Raw genomic sequence first — 16,051 nt, 5'->3', positions numbered from 1 at the left:
TATATCTTTAACAGGGTTAAACATTGTCAAAAAGTGAGACATCTGCATAAGGACAGCATTTCCTTTCCACATCCTCTTATCAATTGCTGAATAGATCCCTAATTTTAAAATAGTAAAAAGGATGGTGTTGGGCATCTGCAGAGGGACGTGTGGTCACAGGCTGTGCACAGCAAGGGTTGGCTACCTGCAGAGGATTGGGTCCAGGGCCATGCCACCGTCTGTGCTTTCTCTGGGCTCACAAATGAAGAGTTTTCAGACTTTATAAAGTCATGTAGCAAATCTAGTGCCAATCATTTTCTAGTGCCTCTGCAGCCATCCAGGACCTCCTGACAGCTTAATTCAAACAGCTTCTGAAGAAACCAGGACCCTATCTAACAGAACTGGCTATCTTTAGACCTATGACGTGAATTGTTTCATGGGCATACCGACTGAAAGAGTAACCTTCAAGCAACTATCTGAATTCTTCAAATGAAAGTGTCCTATCAGATGCTGAGTATGGCTTCTGCAGCAGGTACAGCACTGAATTATCTATGATCTCCATCTGGGATAACATTAACATTACCCCTCAACCTTTCGGCTGCCTTTGACACCGTCCACCATTCCACTCTACTATCCAGGCTCAAGGATCTTTGAATTCAAAGTTATGCTTTAGACTAGATATCTTTGTTCCTCTTTGGGTGGATTTTACCTCATCTTCCCCTCTACCATTTGAACCATATCCATTCAACATCAAAGCCGGGATACCTCATAGCGCAACTACCTCACACCTATTCTTCAAAGGTAAGCTTAACATCATGAAGAGATCCACCCACTCCAGCTACAACTATTTTACCAAAATGTGGGTTTTACTGAAGCTACACAAAACAGCTGACCTAGACCACTGCATCATGGTCTCTGTCTGCAAGCAAATGAAAACTGGATAAATACAAATTATCTCACGATCAATGCAGCGGTAGCAATGCTGCAAACATACCAACCAAGGTGAAGCTTAAAGTCAAATATTTAAATGGCATCTCAACGTACCAAAACTCTTTCTTGGCTGGTGCTATTTTCTCATTATAGCCAACCAATTTAGGGAACATCCGCCATGCTCCTTACCTCCTCCCCGAAGGTCTGAATCCATACCACATGTTCAACCTCTGAACTGGACATCTTCCTGGTAATACTAGGGTAGGTTTGAACATACCCATCTTACCTGCCACATCTTCTGCCAGCACTCATGTCTATCTGTAGCATCTTGTATACAGCCTTAGGTATGGATCCCTTCTGAGAACAAATAACACCTTATCTACTCTCCCTCCATAAGACACACCTCAGCCATGACCATTCATGCAAACTCAGAGACCCCAATACTTGCTGACACATCTCCTGCAACCCTTCACACCTACCAGCAACATCAAATTTACAGTGACAAGTTTGGAGCCTCTCTCAGAACCTGACATCCCTCACCTACTCTTCCCACATAGGACACTGCATCCATGGTCTCTACAAACCATTAATTTCATGCATAGACATTAATGCCACCTGCTATCAAATGTGCAAGTCTATTGATCCTGCACTTTCCTAGACATTGGATGAGCTGCAGCAAATCAAGCTTGGAGCACTGCAATTGAAGGCTAAACACTTCACTGAACAACAGACCTGTCTACATACATAGTGCCACCATGTGTCAAATGATATCGGCTATCCTCAGAAGGTCTTCTGGTGAGGATCTGATATCACAAGGGGGAGATAATTTGAGTTGGAAACTCTTGCAGAGTGAGCTTCCAGCTCAAGTTTGAAGGCTGGACACATCTGATTTCCAGGGCTTTGGTGGGGATTGCAACCCACCCAGGACCAGTCACATTGGCAGTGTAATTTGTATTGATGTTTTTCGAGGGAGGCTCTTCCCCATTAACCCCCCTCCTCTCACATGGTGAGATTTATCTCAAAGTTAGTAAGTCTTGAGCAGGGCTCAATGAGTCTAGACCACTGCCCTGTAAGCCTATAGGAGGACAAGAAGAACTAAGAAGCCTGGCAAGAGAAAGCAATGAACAAGCTTTTTTTCCCTATTTTGTGCTGCTAGGACTCCATAAGAACTTTAGTAGTATCTCAATTTCACTTCATAGCCCCTCTCACTGATTAACTTTGACTCATCTACCTTGTAACAAGGGTCTGTGAGTCCTTGAACCCTAAGGAAGCTTTAAGAAGTTGTGGGCCAAACAAAAATGTTACCATCCTGTACATGATCATCTAATGCATGACGTCATTCTTTCTGATGAATGATGGTATAACAGAGCAAATAACAAATACATATAAGACGTTAACAGCTTTACAAATTACATCTAGTCTGAATCAAACATCCTTGTAGCTTCTAAAGCAGTGCATGACAAATGGAAGGGTGGATCTTAGATGGATGAAGGGTGGATGCACATATCATTTTCAAGAGAGCTGCCTTTTACACCACGGGACAGCACTGTCAACACATTCCAGCATGACGGAAATTTAAGCCCACCAAATAATTTGATTGTTATTGCTGTGCTTTGTTCTTTCACAAATCTGGGTTCGAGGTTTCAATGGATGCTATTTTATTTGTATTTTTGTTTTTTAATTTTTAACGGTAACAGAAGCAGGAAGGGAAACCAGGGCCTTTTCTTATGTTGTTGCTGTCCCACTTTTATTATGAAGGGATTCTGCCTCCTTTTCTGTAGGTTGCTAGAACAATATAGCACAGACACTCGCAGATAGTCCTTTTGGCTTGTAGTGTACAGCAGATTTAAATAACATGAAATCAGCAATTTTAGTGTGAGGTTTAAAGCAGGTGTGTTTGCAAAATTTACTGTTGTCATATTCATCAATTTTATTTTCTAAATCTCCAACTTGACAATTTTTGTAAAGTATGAAAAACACAGTGAGTGAAAAGTAGGTTTTAAGAGAGAGAGAAAAAACAACACAAATTACCTTTTGTGGGCAAGATCTCTGGGAAAGAAAAGGATTTTTTGCTCGGAACCTTCCCCTGCATTTGAAGTTTTATGGTTTTGTGCAGGTATTAAGTTTGTTAACTTTGCAAAGGGGGCGTGGCCAAGCCGGCTACCATGGCGGCTGCATCTAGCTAGGGCTCCACGATCGGGCCAGACGAGTGGTCAATTCCAGACGTTGCACCCCCCGGAAAACGCACCCCTGGGCGTCGGAGGGTCCCGGGCATCTGCTGCTCCGCGGAGGTGAAACGCTGAAGGGGAGAAGCGGAGTGGCGGCGCAGTACAGCTCCGGACCGGGACCTGGAATCGCAAGATGGTGGCGGGCGGACCCTGAGGTCCGCGATCGAGTGACCGGAGGACCACTGGACCACGGGTACAGCCGGCACAACTACCCTGTGAACCCCCACTGAGCCTAGACCGGTACCTGCATGCCGCTGATGGATGGTGAAGCTCCGGAGACAGGTTGTGAACGTGAGCGTCCCCTTACCTGCCCTGGCGCGAAGAGAGAGAGCGGCCATGACACCTGCAGTGCCCGTCCCACGCAGCAATCGGCCCCGCAGCTGAGAGGACGAGGCACACCGGACAAGAAACGACGCCTTCCCTGGGGGCACCTGGAGGCTGCGACATCCGCGGTGAGTGCGGAGCTGCGGGGGGAGCCCTGGTGGGTCTGGAGGCAGGATCGGGACGCCTGACCCTAAGATGGCGCCCGACGGGACATCACCACATTGAGGCCTGGAGCCCGTAACTGAGAGCAGGGGACGCCGGTATTGGGGGAGAGCGGCCTCCATTCCTCCCGGATCATACCCGGGATACCCCACCCTGCGGGACGGCATACACCCGGAAGGCACCCAGAATTCGGACATTACCAATGAGGGTGGCCATCCTGGGGATCTATTGAAGAGTACCGAGCGGTGAAGTGCCCTGCGGGAGAGAAGGCACGAGACGAGACGACACCTCCCACATGCTCTGAATAACGGTCCCCGGGATCGACGGACTGCGGCCTCCTCATAGCGCACAGACGGGGGCAGGATAGCGGAGGATCTTGTGGAGCTACGGAGGCCTGTGGCGGAGTACGAAGAGCCCTGGTGGGGGCACTAATCATTGGTGGGAGCGAGATCGGAGACGAGATGTGCCCCCCCTGCCTCCTCGGGAAGAGAGGGGGCACGCGTCCCCCAGCAGACGGGCGCGGAGGATCACGTGGAGCTGGGGAGGCCGGTGGCGGAGTACGAGGAGCCCCGGTGGGGACACAAATCATTGGTGAGAGCGAAACTGGCGACGAGAAGACCCCCCTGCCTCCTCGGGAAGAGAGGGAGCCCGTGCCCCCCAGCAGACGTACCCCGACCGCAACCATGGGGAAGTCCCGGGGGACCCAACAGACGGCGGTTCCCGAGACGGCCCCAGAGAAGATGCCCAGAGCCCGGACATGGGTGGGCGCGGTGGAGCCGCCGCCTGACTCCTCGGTTTCCGTCAAGTTGGACCAGGTTCTGGCCGCCATAGAGCACTCCAGAGTCTCCATGGAGGAACGGCTCGGGACGCTAGCGACGGACATCAGCCTTATCCGTGATGACCATCGGAAGCTGGTGTATAGAGTAAAGGACGGAGAGAAGAAGATGGAAGACATATAGCCAACGCTCGATAAACACCAGCAGACTCTCCAGGAGGTGCTACATCGCCTAACCATCATGGAGGAGCGGGCGGACGATTTAGAAGGGCGCTCAAGACGCTGCAACATTCGCGTAATAGGGCTACCTGAAGGAATCGAAGGCACAGACCCCCTGCAATACTTAGAGACTTGGGTGAAATCCTTCACCCCGGATAAGGATCGCTCCGCATTCTTCTCTATGGAACGAGCCCACAGGGTCCCGGCCCGCAGACCGCCCCCAGGGGCGCCCCCGAGGCCGCTGCTAGCAAAATTCCTCCACTTCCGCGACAGAGATGCGGTGCTACGCGCGGCACGAGTGGCTGGCACCCTGCGGGTCGACAACCAGCGTGTTATGGTGTTCCCCGACTATGCACGGGCAGTTCAACAACAACGGGCCTCCTTTCTGAATGTAAAGAGACGGCTGCGCGAGAATAATATCCACTACTCCTTGCTTTTCCCGGCCCGTCTCAGGGTGGTCTACGCCGACTCTACTGTGTTTTTCACGAACGCCACAGAAGCTCAAGATTGGGCGGACCAGCACTGCACACGACAATCTAGGGCGGAGATCGCAAGAGACCCGCATCCTAAGCCTCCACGATCCGGAAGGCGGTCGCAACGGCGCCCATGCGAGGGCGTGAGTGGCAGAGCTCGTGCACGCACCCAGGACTCTCCTGACCTCGAGCAAATTGTGAAAGAATGGAGGGAGGCCTTGCAAGCGGTGATCGACCTGCAGGCATCTCCTCTACCGGATGACATTGATCGGCCACCGCATATCTTTACCTCGGAGGAGGAGAATGACAGTGATGGAACAGGGACGGGGGAGGACTCCGTGACGCCCCCCGTGGTCACTCCGCAGACGGCGGACCTCCTTCTAGATGAACAATCTGGCTCCCATGCGAAATAAGAGGGGACTCCCGGACCTACCATTGAGCCAAATGTACTTTCTTCCCCACCTATTGAACTCCGGCCCTAATCTCGTAGCCTGCTATAGCAGGTGCAACGTCCATTTTTCCTACTAATGGCCTGATTCGTTTCTGGCCCAGTACGCATGCACCGCCGCCCCCTTCTTATATTGTTGTATCCCCCTTAAGTGGGTAAACAGGTTTGGACGCACCGTCCTTGATGATGGGTCCTAGGCATTGGGGATGTTCCCCGACCCCATTGGTTCAGTTGTATACCCCAGTTGCACACTTTTCCCACCCCCCAAATGGAATGAAACAGATCCAGCCATCTCCCACTTATGCTTACGTGGCGTCGGGGGACACAGACACCCTTAGCCACCTGGAGCGACCGAGTTATGCACACCTCATTAGGCGTAGTCCCTGCGCTTGGCGAACAGACACAGACCATGACGCATCACACGCCACACACTGATGTCACCATCCTCACCCTGAATGTTAGGGGGCTTCACACTCCACGCAAACGATATGCAGTGTATTCCTACGCAAAGCGTCACAACACCCCGATAGTCTTTTTACAAGAGACGCATCTCATTGCAAAGGAGGTCGGGAAACTGCAGTTGAAATGGAGGGGTCTCCTGTGTGCCACAACCTATTCTGCGTATGCACGCGGGGCGCTGGTCTGGGTGCGACCGGGAACTCCCTTCCGGGAGCTTCGGAGAGTGGTCGACAAAGAAGGTAGATATGCGCTACTGGAGGGTCTTCTAGACGGACAGGTAGTACTTCTCGGTAGCGTTTACGCCCCTAATGTTGACCAAGACAAGTTTTGGGACCATCTCACAGGGGTCCTTGCCCCATTTGCTTCTATACCCTGGGTCCTGGGAGGAGACTATAATTGCTCACTTGACTTGAACCTTGACCGATCGCACCCGCCTCCACTGCATTCCCCGGCGCACAAGCAAACTACTAGATTCCGGGCTTGGATTTCACACTGGTCGCTCAATGATGCCCGGCGGATGCGCCACCCCCTGGTCCGCTTGTATTCCTTTCATTCCATCCCACACAACTTGCGCGTCCGACTTGACCGCTTCTTATGTATGGCGACTATCCTGCCCAGGATCGCCCACACAGACTACCTGGGCAGGATCATATCCGATCATGATGCTCATATTCTCCAGTTACACTGGCGGCCCCCACACCCACCGGTCCCCACGTGGCGCTTACCACGGGACTGTCTATCAGACCAGATCTTTCGTCACGATCAGGAAGGTAGCATCCAAGACTATTTCGCACGCAATTCGGGGACAGCATCATCTAGGTTAGTGGAATGGGATGCGTTTAAGGTGGTGGCCCGGGGAGATTGCCTGAAGCAAATAACGGGTGTTAAGCGCGTATTGGAACAGGCCCTCACCACCGCGGAACACCGCCTGGCGACCCTCACCAAACGGGACGCTACGTCCGAAGAGGAGACGCGGCGTATAGCAGAAGCCAAAACGGCCTATCAAACGGCCTCCACGGATCTGCGAAGGTGCAACTTCCGATCCTATGCTACACGGATGCATAGAGAGAGGGACAAGACGGGCACTCTACTGGCGTGGTTGGCCAGGCAAGACACGGAAGTCAAGCCCATCACCGAGATACTGGACCCTGGGGGGGTGTTAGTGCGCTCCCAAGCGGAGATTCTGGGGGCTTTCCGCGACTACTATGCCGAGACATATAGCGACCCCACCTCTACCCCGCAGGATGTAGTGGATCGCTTTCTCGATCCTTTACCTCTCCCAACAATCACGAGGACGGAGAAGGAGGCCTTAGATGCCATACTAGTGTCGGCGGATGTGACGCGGGCCCTGCGTGCCCTGGCCCGAAATAAAGCTCCGGGTCTGGATGGGTTCCCCCTAGAATATTACACGACGTTTTCAGTGCACCTAGTCCCTCGGTTAGTGGAGGTGTTTGCGGCGGCACTGAAGAAGGGAGAACTGCCGAAATCCATGCGAGAATCCGTAATCGTGACGTTCCTGAAACCACATAGGGACCCACAGCGAATGGCCTCCTACCGTCCAATATCGCTATTGTCAGCCGATTGCAAACTCTTCGGGAAGACCTTGGCGGATAGATATGTCCAAATTATACGCTCTCTGGTTCACCCGGATCAGTGCGGATTTATACCCGGCAGATGTACGTCCCAGAACATACGTCGAGTCTTCCACATTCAGGATCAGGTGCGGGGGATATACCCCCGAGCGGCCTGTCTCATCTTAGATCTTGAGAAGGCCTTCGATTCCCTCACATGGCAGTTTCTGTTCTCGGTGCTGCAGCGAGTAGGCATAGGGCCTACCCTCCTAGCCTATACGCGCTTACTGTACACCGGACTGACCTCGCGGGTGCGCCTAGGCCGATACATATCGACGGAGTTTGCGGTTCAGAGGGGCACGCGACAGGGCTGCCCGCTGTCCCCTCTGCTTTTTGCCCTGGCGGTGGAGCCTCTAGCCATACGACTCCGGCGGGAAGGGGAGAGCTGGGGCATCCCGATAGCAGACACGGTGCATAGTGTTTCCTTATACGCGGATGACCTGCTGATCTATGTGCGGGACATTGCGGACGATCTGACACCCCTCTGGGAAACTTTGCAGGAATTTACTGCGGCCTCAGGACTACGGGTGAATTGGGATAAATCCACAATTTATCCGCTGCATCCGGAACTACCTCCGCAGGAGGTTCACATAGGAACCCAGCGAGTGCCTTGGAGCGCGGAGGCCCCCCGATACCTTGGTATTTGTCTCTACCACTCCTCCACAGATATGTTCGAGGGTAACCATTGCAAGGCACTGGCGAGCATTAGGGCTACGATCGGATTTTGGAAGAGCCTCCATTGGCTCCAATTGGGAGAGTGGCGTTGGCCAAAATGATCATGGTTCCGAGATTGCTGTATTTTTTTACCAACCTGCCCGTAATCCCGCCCAGAACCTTTTTCCGGGACCTAGACTCCCTTCTTAGTGCGCTCATCTGGGGGTCCACCAGACACAGAATAGCCCTGACAAAACTACAACTGCCCACCACGCAGGGTGGCTTGGGAGCCCCATCATTCGAAGCCTACTTCTTAGCAGCACAACTGCAATGGCTGTCTCATTGGACAGCAGACAGGTATACTGTGGAAACTCATACCATCGCAGGGCAGGTATCGGTTCCGGAGCTCCGTCGCTTGCTCCTCCCTGGCACACACCCAAAGCCCACGTACCCCTTACAGGTGTTGGTCGCACGTAAGTGCATGTTGCGGATACACCGCATGTCCCCGGGGACCCCGTTGTACTCCCCTCTACTCACTCTGGTAGGATGGCCCAACCGGGAACACTACTACACGAATAGCGCGCTTCGCACATGGACGAGGTGTGGCTTAACGGAGGCGGCGTCCCTTTTCGAGGACGGGCAACTAAGACCGTTCCTTAGTTTGGTGGAGGAATACGAGCTTCCCCCAGGGCAATTCCTGCTTCACCGCCAACTCCTAGATAGCTACCGACCGCATCAGGACCTAAGTAAAGGGGAACCACACACACACCCAGTGCTACACACGATCCTACATATGGGAGCAGGACGCCATCTAACTACATGGCTTTACAAAGCCATACGGGAATTGACTAATAAACCATTGGCGACCCTCCGGGCCACCTGGGAGGCAGAAATCGGGCGGGTGCTCCATGAGGGGGAGTGGGAGAAAGCTTTGAGATACCCTAAGAAAGTCTCCAGAAACGCACGTTTTAAAAACATCCAATATTACATCCTACACAGGGCCTATCTCACACCTGCACGCCTCCAACGATTCTACCCTGACACTCAGTTCCTATGCCCCAGATGTCACGAACAAAATGCAGACTTCCGGCATATGTTTTGGAGCTGCTCCATCATTCAAATCTTCTGGCACCGCATTCACACCGCTTTGAGTACCCTCACTGGGCTAACTTGCATGAACACTTGGGAGGCCAGTGCCATAGGCATCTTTCGCGTAAGTAAGCAGCACAAGGTGCAGACTCGCTTCCTCTCCTTAGCGGTGCTCTTGGCCAAACGCAGCATAGCCATGCATTGGCGTTCCCCCACCGGTCCTCCGGTGGCGGCGTGGGTGGGAGCTACGTACAAATGGGCGGCGGCGGAGGAGGAGACATTACGGGAGGAGGAGGTGAAAGGGACCCGCAAGCACCCTATATCAATGGAATGGGCCATGTTATTATACCAGTTTAGGCAGCTCTCCCCGGGGGCGGACCCACCAGACGACGCATCTACACAACTAATCCAGAGTACACAGTCACAGGCCCTGCCCACCTGAATCCGTAGACTCCCAACTGCGCGAGGTCTTGACACACCCTAGCTCCAGGCACACTATTACGATTCTCGGTCGTACCGACTAGGATAGGCAAACATGAGTATCAGAGGTACCTCACCATCACGACGCTACATTCCCTCACTAATGTAATTGGATATATTCTTCCATATCCATTCCCTAGTTTATGCCTATGTTAAACCCCAGTTCCTTTGCCATATATGGAACCCGAGATCGTAGGATGTGAACGTCACGATAACTGTATGCACTGTTTATGCTTCCTGGTGACGAATCATCAATCAATACAGTTGTTAAGTATCCTTACAGGATGTATGATCGGACACGACCACTTGAAGAATATGAATGATGTACAATGTATGAAATGTGAAAATGGCAATAAAAATAAGTTTAAAAAAAAAAAAAAGTTTGTTAACTTTGCAAAACGTTACCAGCAAAACTACCTGATCACAGCATTACAACAAAATTTAGACTACCAGTAACTAGGTCATCATCAAAAGCCTAAAGGTAGCATGAATGCTAGAACCACAACAAAACTATGCTAGGTAAACATTGAAAACAATGGCTTGAGATCCCCCATCCATATGGCCCGATATAGTGCTTCTTAGATTTTTGCTGTCCTTTGTCTATGATATTAATGGGAACTGGTGTCCATTTGTTGGACCTAACTATAGTTTTCTCCAGAACGTCCAGAACGCCGCCACCAGACTAGTCCTCAACCTACCGCGCCACAGCCACATCAGCCAACACCTACGGAACCTACACTGGCTCCCCGTCGAAAAGAGAATCACCTTCAAGTTTCTCACCCATGTACAAAAGGCCCTCCACAACACCAGACCCGCCAACCTGAACCAATGCCTCGTGTTCCACGCTCCCCAGCGCTCTCTCTGCTTGGCCCAGCTCTCCCTCGCAATGGTTCCTAGGATCAAGAAAAGCAGAACAGGAGGGCGCTCCTTCTCCCTCCTTGCGACCAAGGCATAGAACTCCCATTCTTAGATGGAATTCAGTGAACCTCCAGGATCTGCAGAACCCCCCTCACACCTCCTTTCCCTCAGCACCTTGAGACCCTTTCTGGGTGAGTAGCTTGCGCTCTATAAACCCCTGATTGATTGATTGATAGATTTCATAAGACAACAATAAAAAATAAAAATAGGACTCACCAGCAGATGGGGGTGTTGCCCGAAATGTACCAGATACCATTTCTCCTAAACTTGAAGAGGAATTTCCACTTGGTTTCCTATATTTCAATCAAAGGACAATAATATAGATTCATATTAGCATAGCTGAGCAAAAGGGGTAATATATAATCCAACAAATGTGCTAACAGGCTGAGAAGCAATTTACAACTGTGTAAGATAAGAATGTACAGCAGTAAGTTAATTATATTAAGATTATTTTCTTTAGCTTTTACATAAGCATGTAGATCAGTGGTTCTTAACCTGTGGTCTGGTGACCCCTAGGAGTCCGAGAAGCATACTCAGGGGTCCTGCGATTGCTAAAATAATGAATTATTATCAGATTATTATGGTATATATAAATAAAGAAGCAACATGTAAAGCTGACATTTTTAAAACATTCTGTAAATGTGAAGGAATTTGTAATTGAAGGCTAAAAATTAAGTTAGCAACCTCAGATTGATGAGGGAGCAGTGCAATTACACCAAACAGGATGTGTGGTATGGACAATGAATGGCCTCATTTGAATGTAGAAAGGCTCCAACCTCCTCAATACAATTAACATTTAGTTTTTTTATGTTTGTTTGTGAATCCAATAAAATATTTAGGCATTTGTTTGATAAATGCTTGTTTCTGTATTTGTTGTGTATTGTTTTGCAGTTCAAATCATCGCACATGCTTAGGCCAGGGTCTCCTGCCAGTAATGACTCAGTGGGGATTCTCTGATTCCAATCATGATTCCAATAACGATTCAGTCTGGCTCCTCTGGTTCCATTACTGATTAGGTGGGAGTCCACAGAAGTCAAAAGTTTAACAAGCACTGATGTAGATGATTTTTATAAGTGAATTTTTCCTGCACCCAACTTTTGAATTCTACAGTCATAGACAACAGCCCTGTACTCTCTGTTGTAGAACTTTATCTAATGCATGTCAGAGAGGTGAGGATTCACCACAGTAGGCAATCATAGCCTAGGATGCGGCTGGCAGGACATCTGGGATCTTTCATGCCAGGTTGAGGGCATGGCTGCCCTTTACTCTCCTCCCTGGTAAGTGCTGCCATGGCCATTACAAAATAGAGTATTTTTATAATTGTATATAGTAACAAAAAACTCTTTAAAATGCATCTCTATAGGCATAACAAAAGGAAAGAGTACCGTATGGTAAGTGACAATCATGCACTAAGCACTATAAAAATGTCATAATCATAAAACACACTGAATTCAACATGGGTGGTCACTTGGTCAACACAGTACATTATAAGCCACATGGAGAACCTGCTTAGATGCCAAACTTCGAGGGGCGTGCACGTCCTACAAGCCTACTGGGGATGCATGATCTGGCTGCAGGGACATGTTGAACCACCCTTCTTTAAAACCATGCTGATATGGGCATCAATTATTGGTGGCCAGAGGCAGCAACTGTCCATCTTGAAGTGCCCTTTGGTATGCCATGATTCTATCATTGCAATGTTTGGTTTCAGAGGTCATGAAGGCAGTGCAGTGCAAGTGCAGAAAGGAAACAGGGTTGTTTAAGTTCTGTAGTTTCCATACCTTGCCCATCCTCTAGTGCTTCTGTATAAAGTATGAGGCTAATCAGGCAAATGAGGGGTACGTATAGGAGACACGATCAACCCTGTGACATCACAGGGTTCAAAGGTAGCCAAGCATTCTCTCGAAATGCTGCCCATAAATACTGCATTTATACAGTCACTGCTGGCCTAGCTATAACTCACACCCCTGCAATGCACTGCTTATGGACTCACATATTACATCATTCATGACATGGTCAGTGACATCACTGATGACATCATCCTGTAAGTGTAAGGGTGATAGTATTTCTAATATATGTCATCTGAGTGGCTGTGATACTGTGTGAATATGTTTCTGATTGGCTCTATGAGTGGCTGTATAGCTGTGTGAGTGGATGTGTTAGTGGCTGTATGGGTGTGAACGGGTATGCGAGTGGCTTAATTGGAGAGTGAGTGGCTGTGTGAATGGTTATATTCAAGAGTGTGCAGGTGTGGGAGTAGCTGTTTGGTTGAGTAAGTGGTGTGTGAGTGGCTGTACTGGAGAGTGAGCAGCTGGGTGAGTGGCTGTATAGGTGATACAGTGGCTGTGTGAGTACCTGCGTAGATATGTGAGTGACTGATTGAGTAACTGTATGGGGTAAATTGGGGCTGTGTGATCAGCTGTATGGTTAAGGGAGTGGGTGTGTAAGTGGCTGTATATGTTACGGAGTAGTTGTTTGAGTGTATATATAGATAAATGAGTGGGTATCTGACTGTATTAGAGAGGGAATGTCTATGTGAGTAGGTATATGAGTGAATGAGTGGGTATGTGACTGGTTGTATGGATTTGTGAATGGATATGTATGTGGTTGTGTGAGTGAGTGAGCAGCTGCATGAGTGTCTGTATAGATGAGTGTGAGGGTAAATGAATAGCTGTATGAATCAGTGAGCAATTGTATGAGTGAGTGAGTGAGTGAGTGTATAGTGTGAGTGGCTCTAAGGAAGGATGGTTGATTAAATGAGTGTGAAAGAGGGTCTATGTGAGAGTATGTGGTTATCTCAGTCACTGTTTCAGGTGACTGAGGACATGTGTTAATATCTGTATGAATAAGAGAGTGGTTGTGGGAGTATCTATATGGGTGAGAGACTGGTTGTGTGAGTGCCATTATTTATTTAATGCGTTTTTATATAGCGCAAACATTAACCGATGTCAGAGCGCTTTACAAAAGGATCAGTTACATTGCATAAGGACTTCAGAGTATATGGTTACATGAAAGATACAAAGAGAACAACTCTAAATTCACATAAGAATGGTAGTCAGTGCAAAAGTCTACTACAAATACTTGTGGTTAGAGTTACTTATATAAAAGTTGCAAATTAACTCAATGAAAAGATTCAAACAGATAAACTCTAAATTCACATAAGAATGGTAGTAAGTACATAGACTACTACAGAGACTAGGGGTTAGGGTTGTATATATATATATATATACAAGTTGCAAATTAGCTCAAGTAAAAGATACAAACAGATAAACTGCATTGCGGGGGAGTAAGTTACAGTTAGCTCATGTAACTATAACTGCTGAATTTCTATGGTTTTGTACAAGTGAAATGTGAGCCTAACAATAACATCACAGTTACCCGTAAGTTTTTCGATGAATTTTTTAAGTTGTTTTTAAATCTATTTCCTAACTGGAACGTTCCAGTAACCTATGTTTTTTTCTGTGAATTTCTAAGGTTTTTTTAAATTCCATTTCTTAACTATAACGTCCCTGTAACCTTAGATTTTTTCAGTGAATTTCTATGGTTTTTTAACATTTCCTAACTGTAACCTAGAACCTTTTAGAGTGAGTGTGTGAGTGGTTGCATGAATCTCTGAGCGGGTCTGTGAGTGGCTGCATGAGTCTCTGTGTGGGTCTGTGAGTGCATTAGTTGCATTAGTGGGTGAGTGAGTGGGGGATTGAGTGTCTGTGTAGGCCTGTCAGTCAGGGCACAAGTCTCTTAGAGGGTCCCTCAGTGGCTGTGTGACTCTGTGCGAGTCTGTAAGTGCATACATTACTCTATGACTGAGTGTGTATATATATTATTTTTTTTGGCAAGGTGTGCAAATTATACGGGGCGTCGCACAGAGCATCACAACGGGGCTGCAACTCTAACCACATGGGAAACAAATTTGGTTTGTGGCATTTAAAACTCATAAGGTGTCCTTAAGACACTCCTCCAATGCACACAGGAGGTCAGGGTACCCCTACCCTGGCTCCTTATAATCTATTTAATCTTTGTTTTCTTTCCCCAAGACCCTGTTCACTTAATAAAATGGCGGCCGCAACGTTTTACACAGGTTGCGGTCAGTCAATGACAGCACGGCTCCTGGGTTTGCGTATGCATTGTGGAGGATCTGCGTCCCTATATATACAAATTTGTTTTTCTCTTTATATCTCAAAAACTACTGAACGCATTCACACCAATATACAAAAGGTCGATTTCAATTTGGTGTATCTCCGTTCAGCAGTTTGGGCTATAGTCATGTCTACATGTCTAAAATTGCATGGGGAAATTGCGTTTTGGGACCCCCCCTTTTTCTCTGCCCCCACTTGATGAATCACCCCAAAACTTTCAAAACACAAGCTGAACTGACTGTCATACTAGTTTTGAAACTTTTGTGAAGATTCGTCAAACACGCCAAAGTTATTGGCAAAACCAAAAATGCTTTTCCTATGGAAACTAGATCCTAACTATAATTAGGTACTGGCAACAGCCAGTAGGTGTGATAGATATATATATAGCGATATTTATATATATATTTATATATCACATATATATATCTATACATCAGAAAGGACAGATTATATTTGGATTCATGGATTTTACAGCTTTGTGTGTAGTACACCACCTTCATCCTTCTACGTACAGCCTTGTCCTCTCCTTGACTAGACAAGCTCACACTTCCTTGTAAGTCATCTTCTCTTACTATATTTCTCTATGCCCTGATTGCCTTTCTCTCATCTTTCTTTTAAAGTGAAACATCAAGCTCCTTTCCTCAAGAAAGCATCCCTCTAAAACTATAGTCGTTTTTTCTGTCCGCAGCAAAAGCTAGTCCATTCCAATACATTAGGAAATATTATCTGACTTTGAAGCTGTTTCAGGCTATAAAAACTATTTGGATAAATCAAAGTTAATGCTGTTCAATTATTCTAAAGATGTTTTCCCAGATGACTTCACTTGAAATGGTGCCTGACCTTGATTGAGCATGTAAGCATGCCAATTCCACAGCCCTGTTTTATGATCTGAATTATGCTCGCCGGTGTTGTCAGCTGCTATATTTAGATGCAGCATTATCTCTCTTGTTCTTTATTTCCCTCTCTTTCTCTCTCTCGCCATTTATCTTTTCTTCTCTCTTTCTCCTTGTCCTTACGGAGAGTTCAATTTAAAATTATGAAGAGGTTTTTTATGGACCTTTGCCTAGTACACTCAGTCCTCCTGAATACTGGAAGTTCACAATCTGTGGGTCTGAACCCTTGTATCTGTCCCCTCTTTACATTCAG

The 16,051-nt window shown here is 48.0% G+C and overlaps 1 protein-coding gene across 2 annotated transcripts in view; it reads right to left on the bottom strand.

Moving 5' to 3' along the window:
* CACNB4 (calcium voltage-gated channel auxiliary subunit beta 4) overlaps positions 1-16,051 on the bottom strand; it is a 910,181-nt gene that overhangs the window by 220,266 nt on the left and 673,864 nt on the right. For both annotated transcript variants that reach the window (XM_085645539.1, XM_085645540.1), the window contains one exon: positions 10,986-11,062. In XM_085645539.1, coding sequence (XP_085501665.1) covers positions 10,986-11,062 — 77 coding nt within the window. The remainder of the gene's footprint in view (positions 1-10,985; positions 11,063-16,051) is intronic.

This window comes from Triturus cristatus, chromosome 3_1 (assembly GCF_964204655.1).
Source record: "Triturus cristatus chromosome 3_1, aTriCri1.1, whole genome shotgun sequence".
Classification (NCBI taxonomy): Eukaryota; Metazoa; Chordata; class Amphibia; order Caudata; family Salamandridae; genus Triturus; species Triturus cristatus.
Note: the sequence above shows the minus strand (reverse complement) of the source record. Positions and strands in the feature narration are given on the sequence as shown.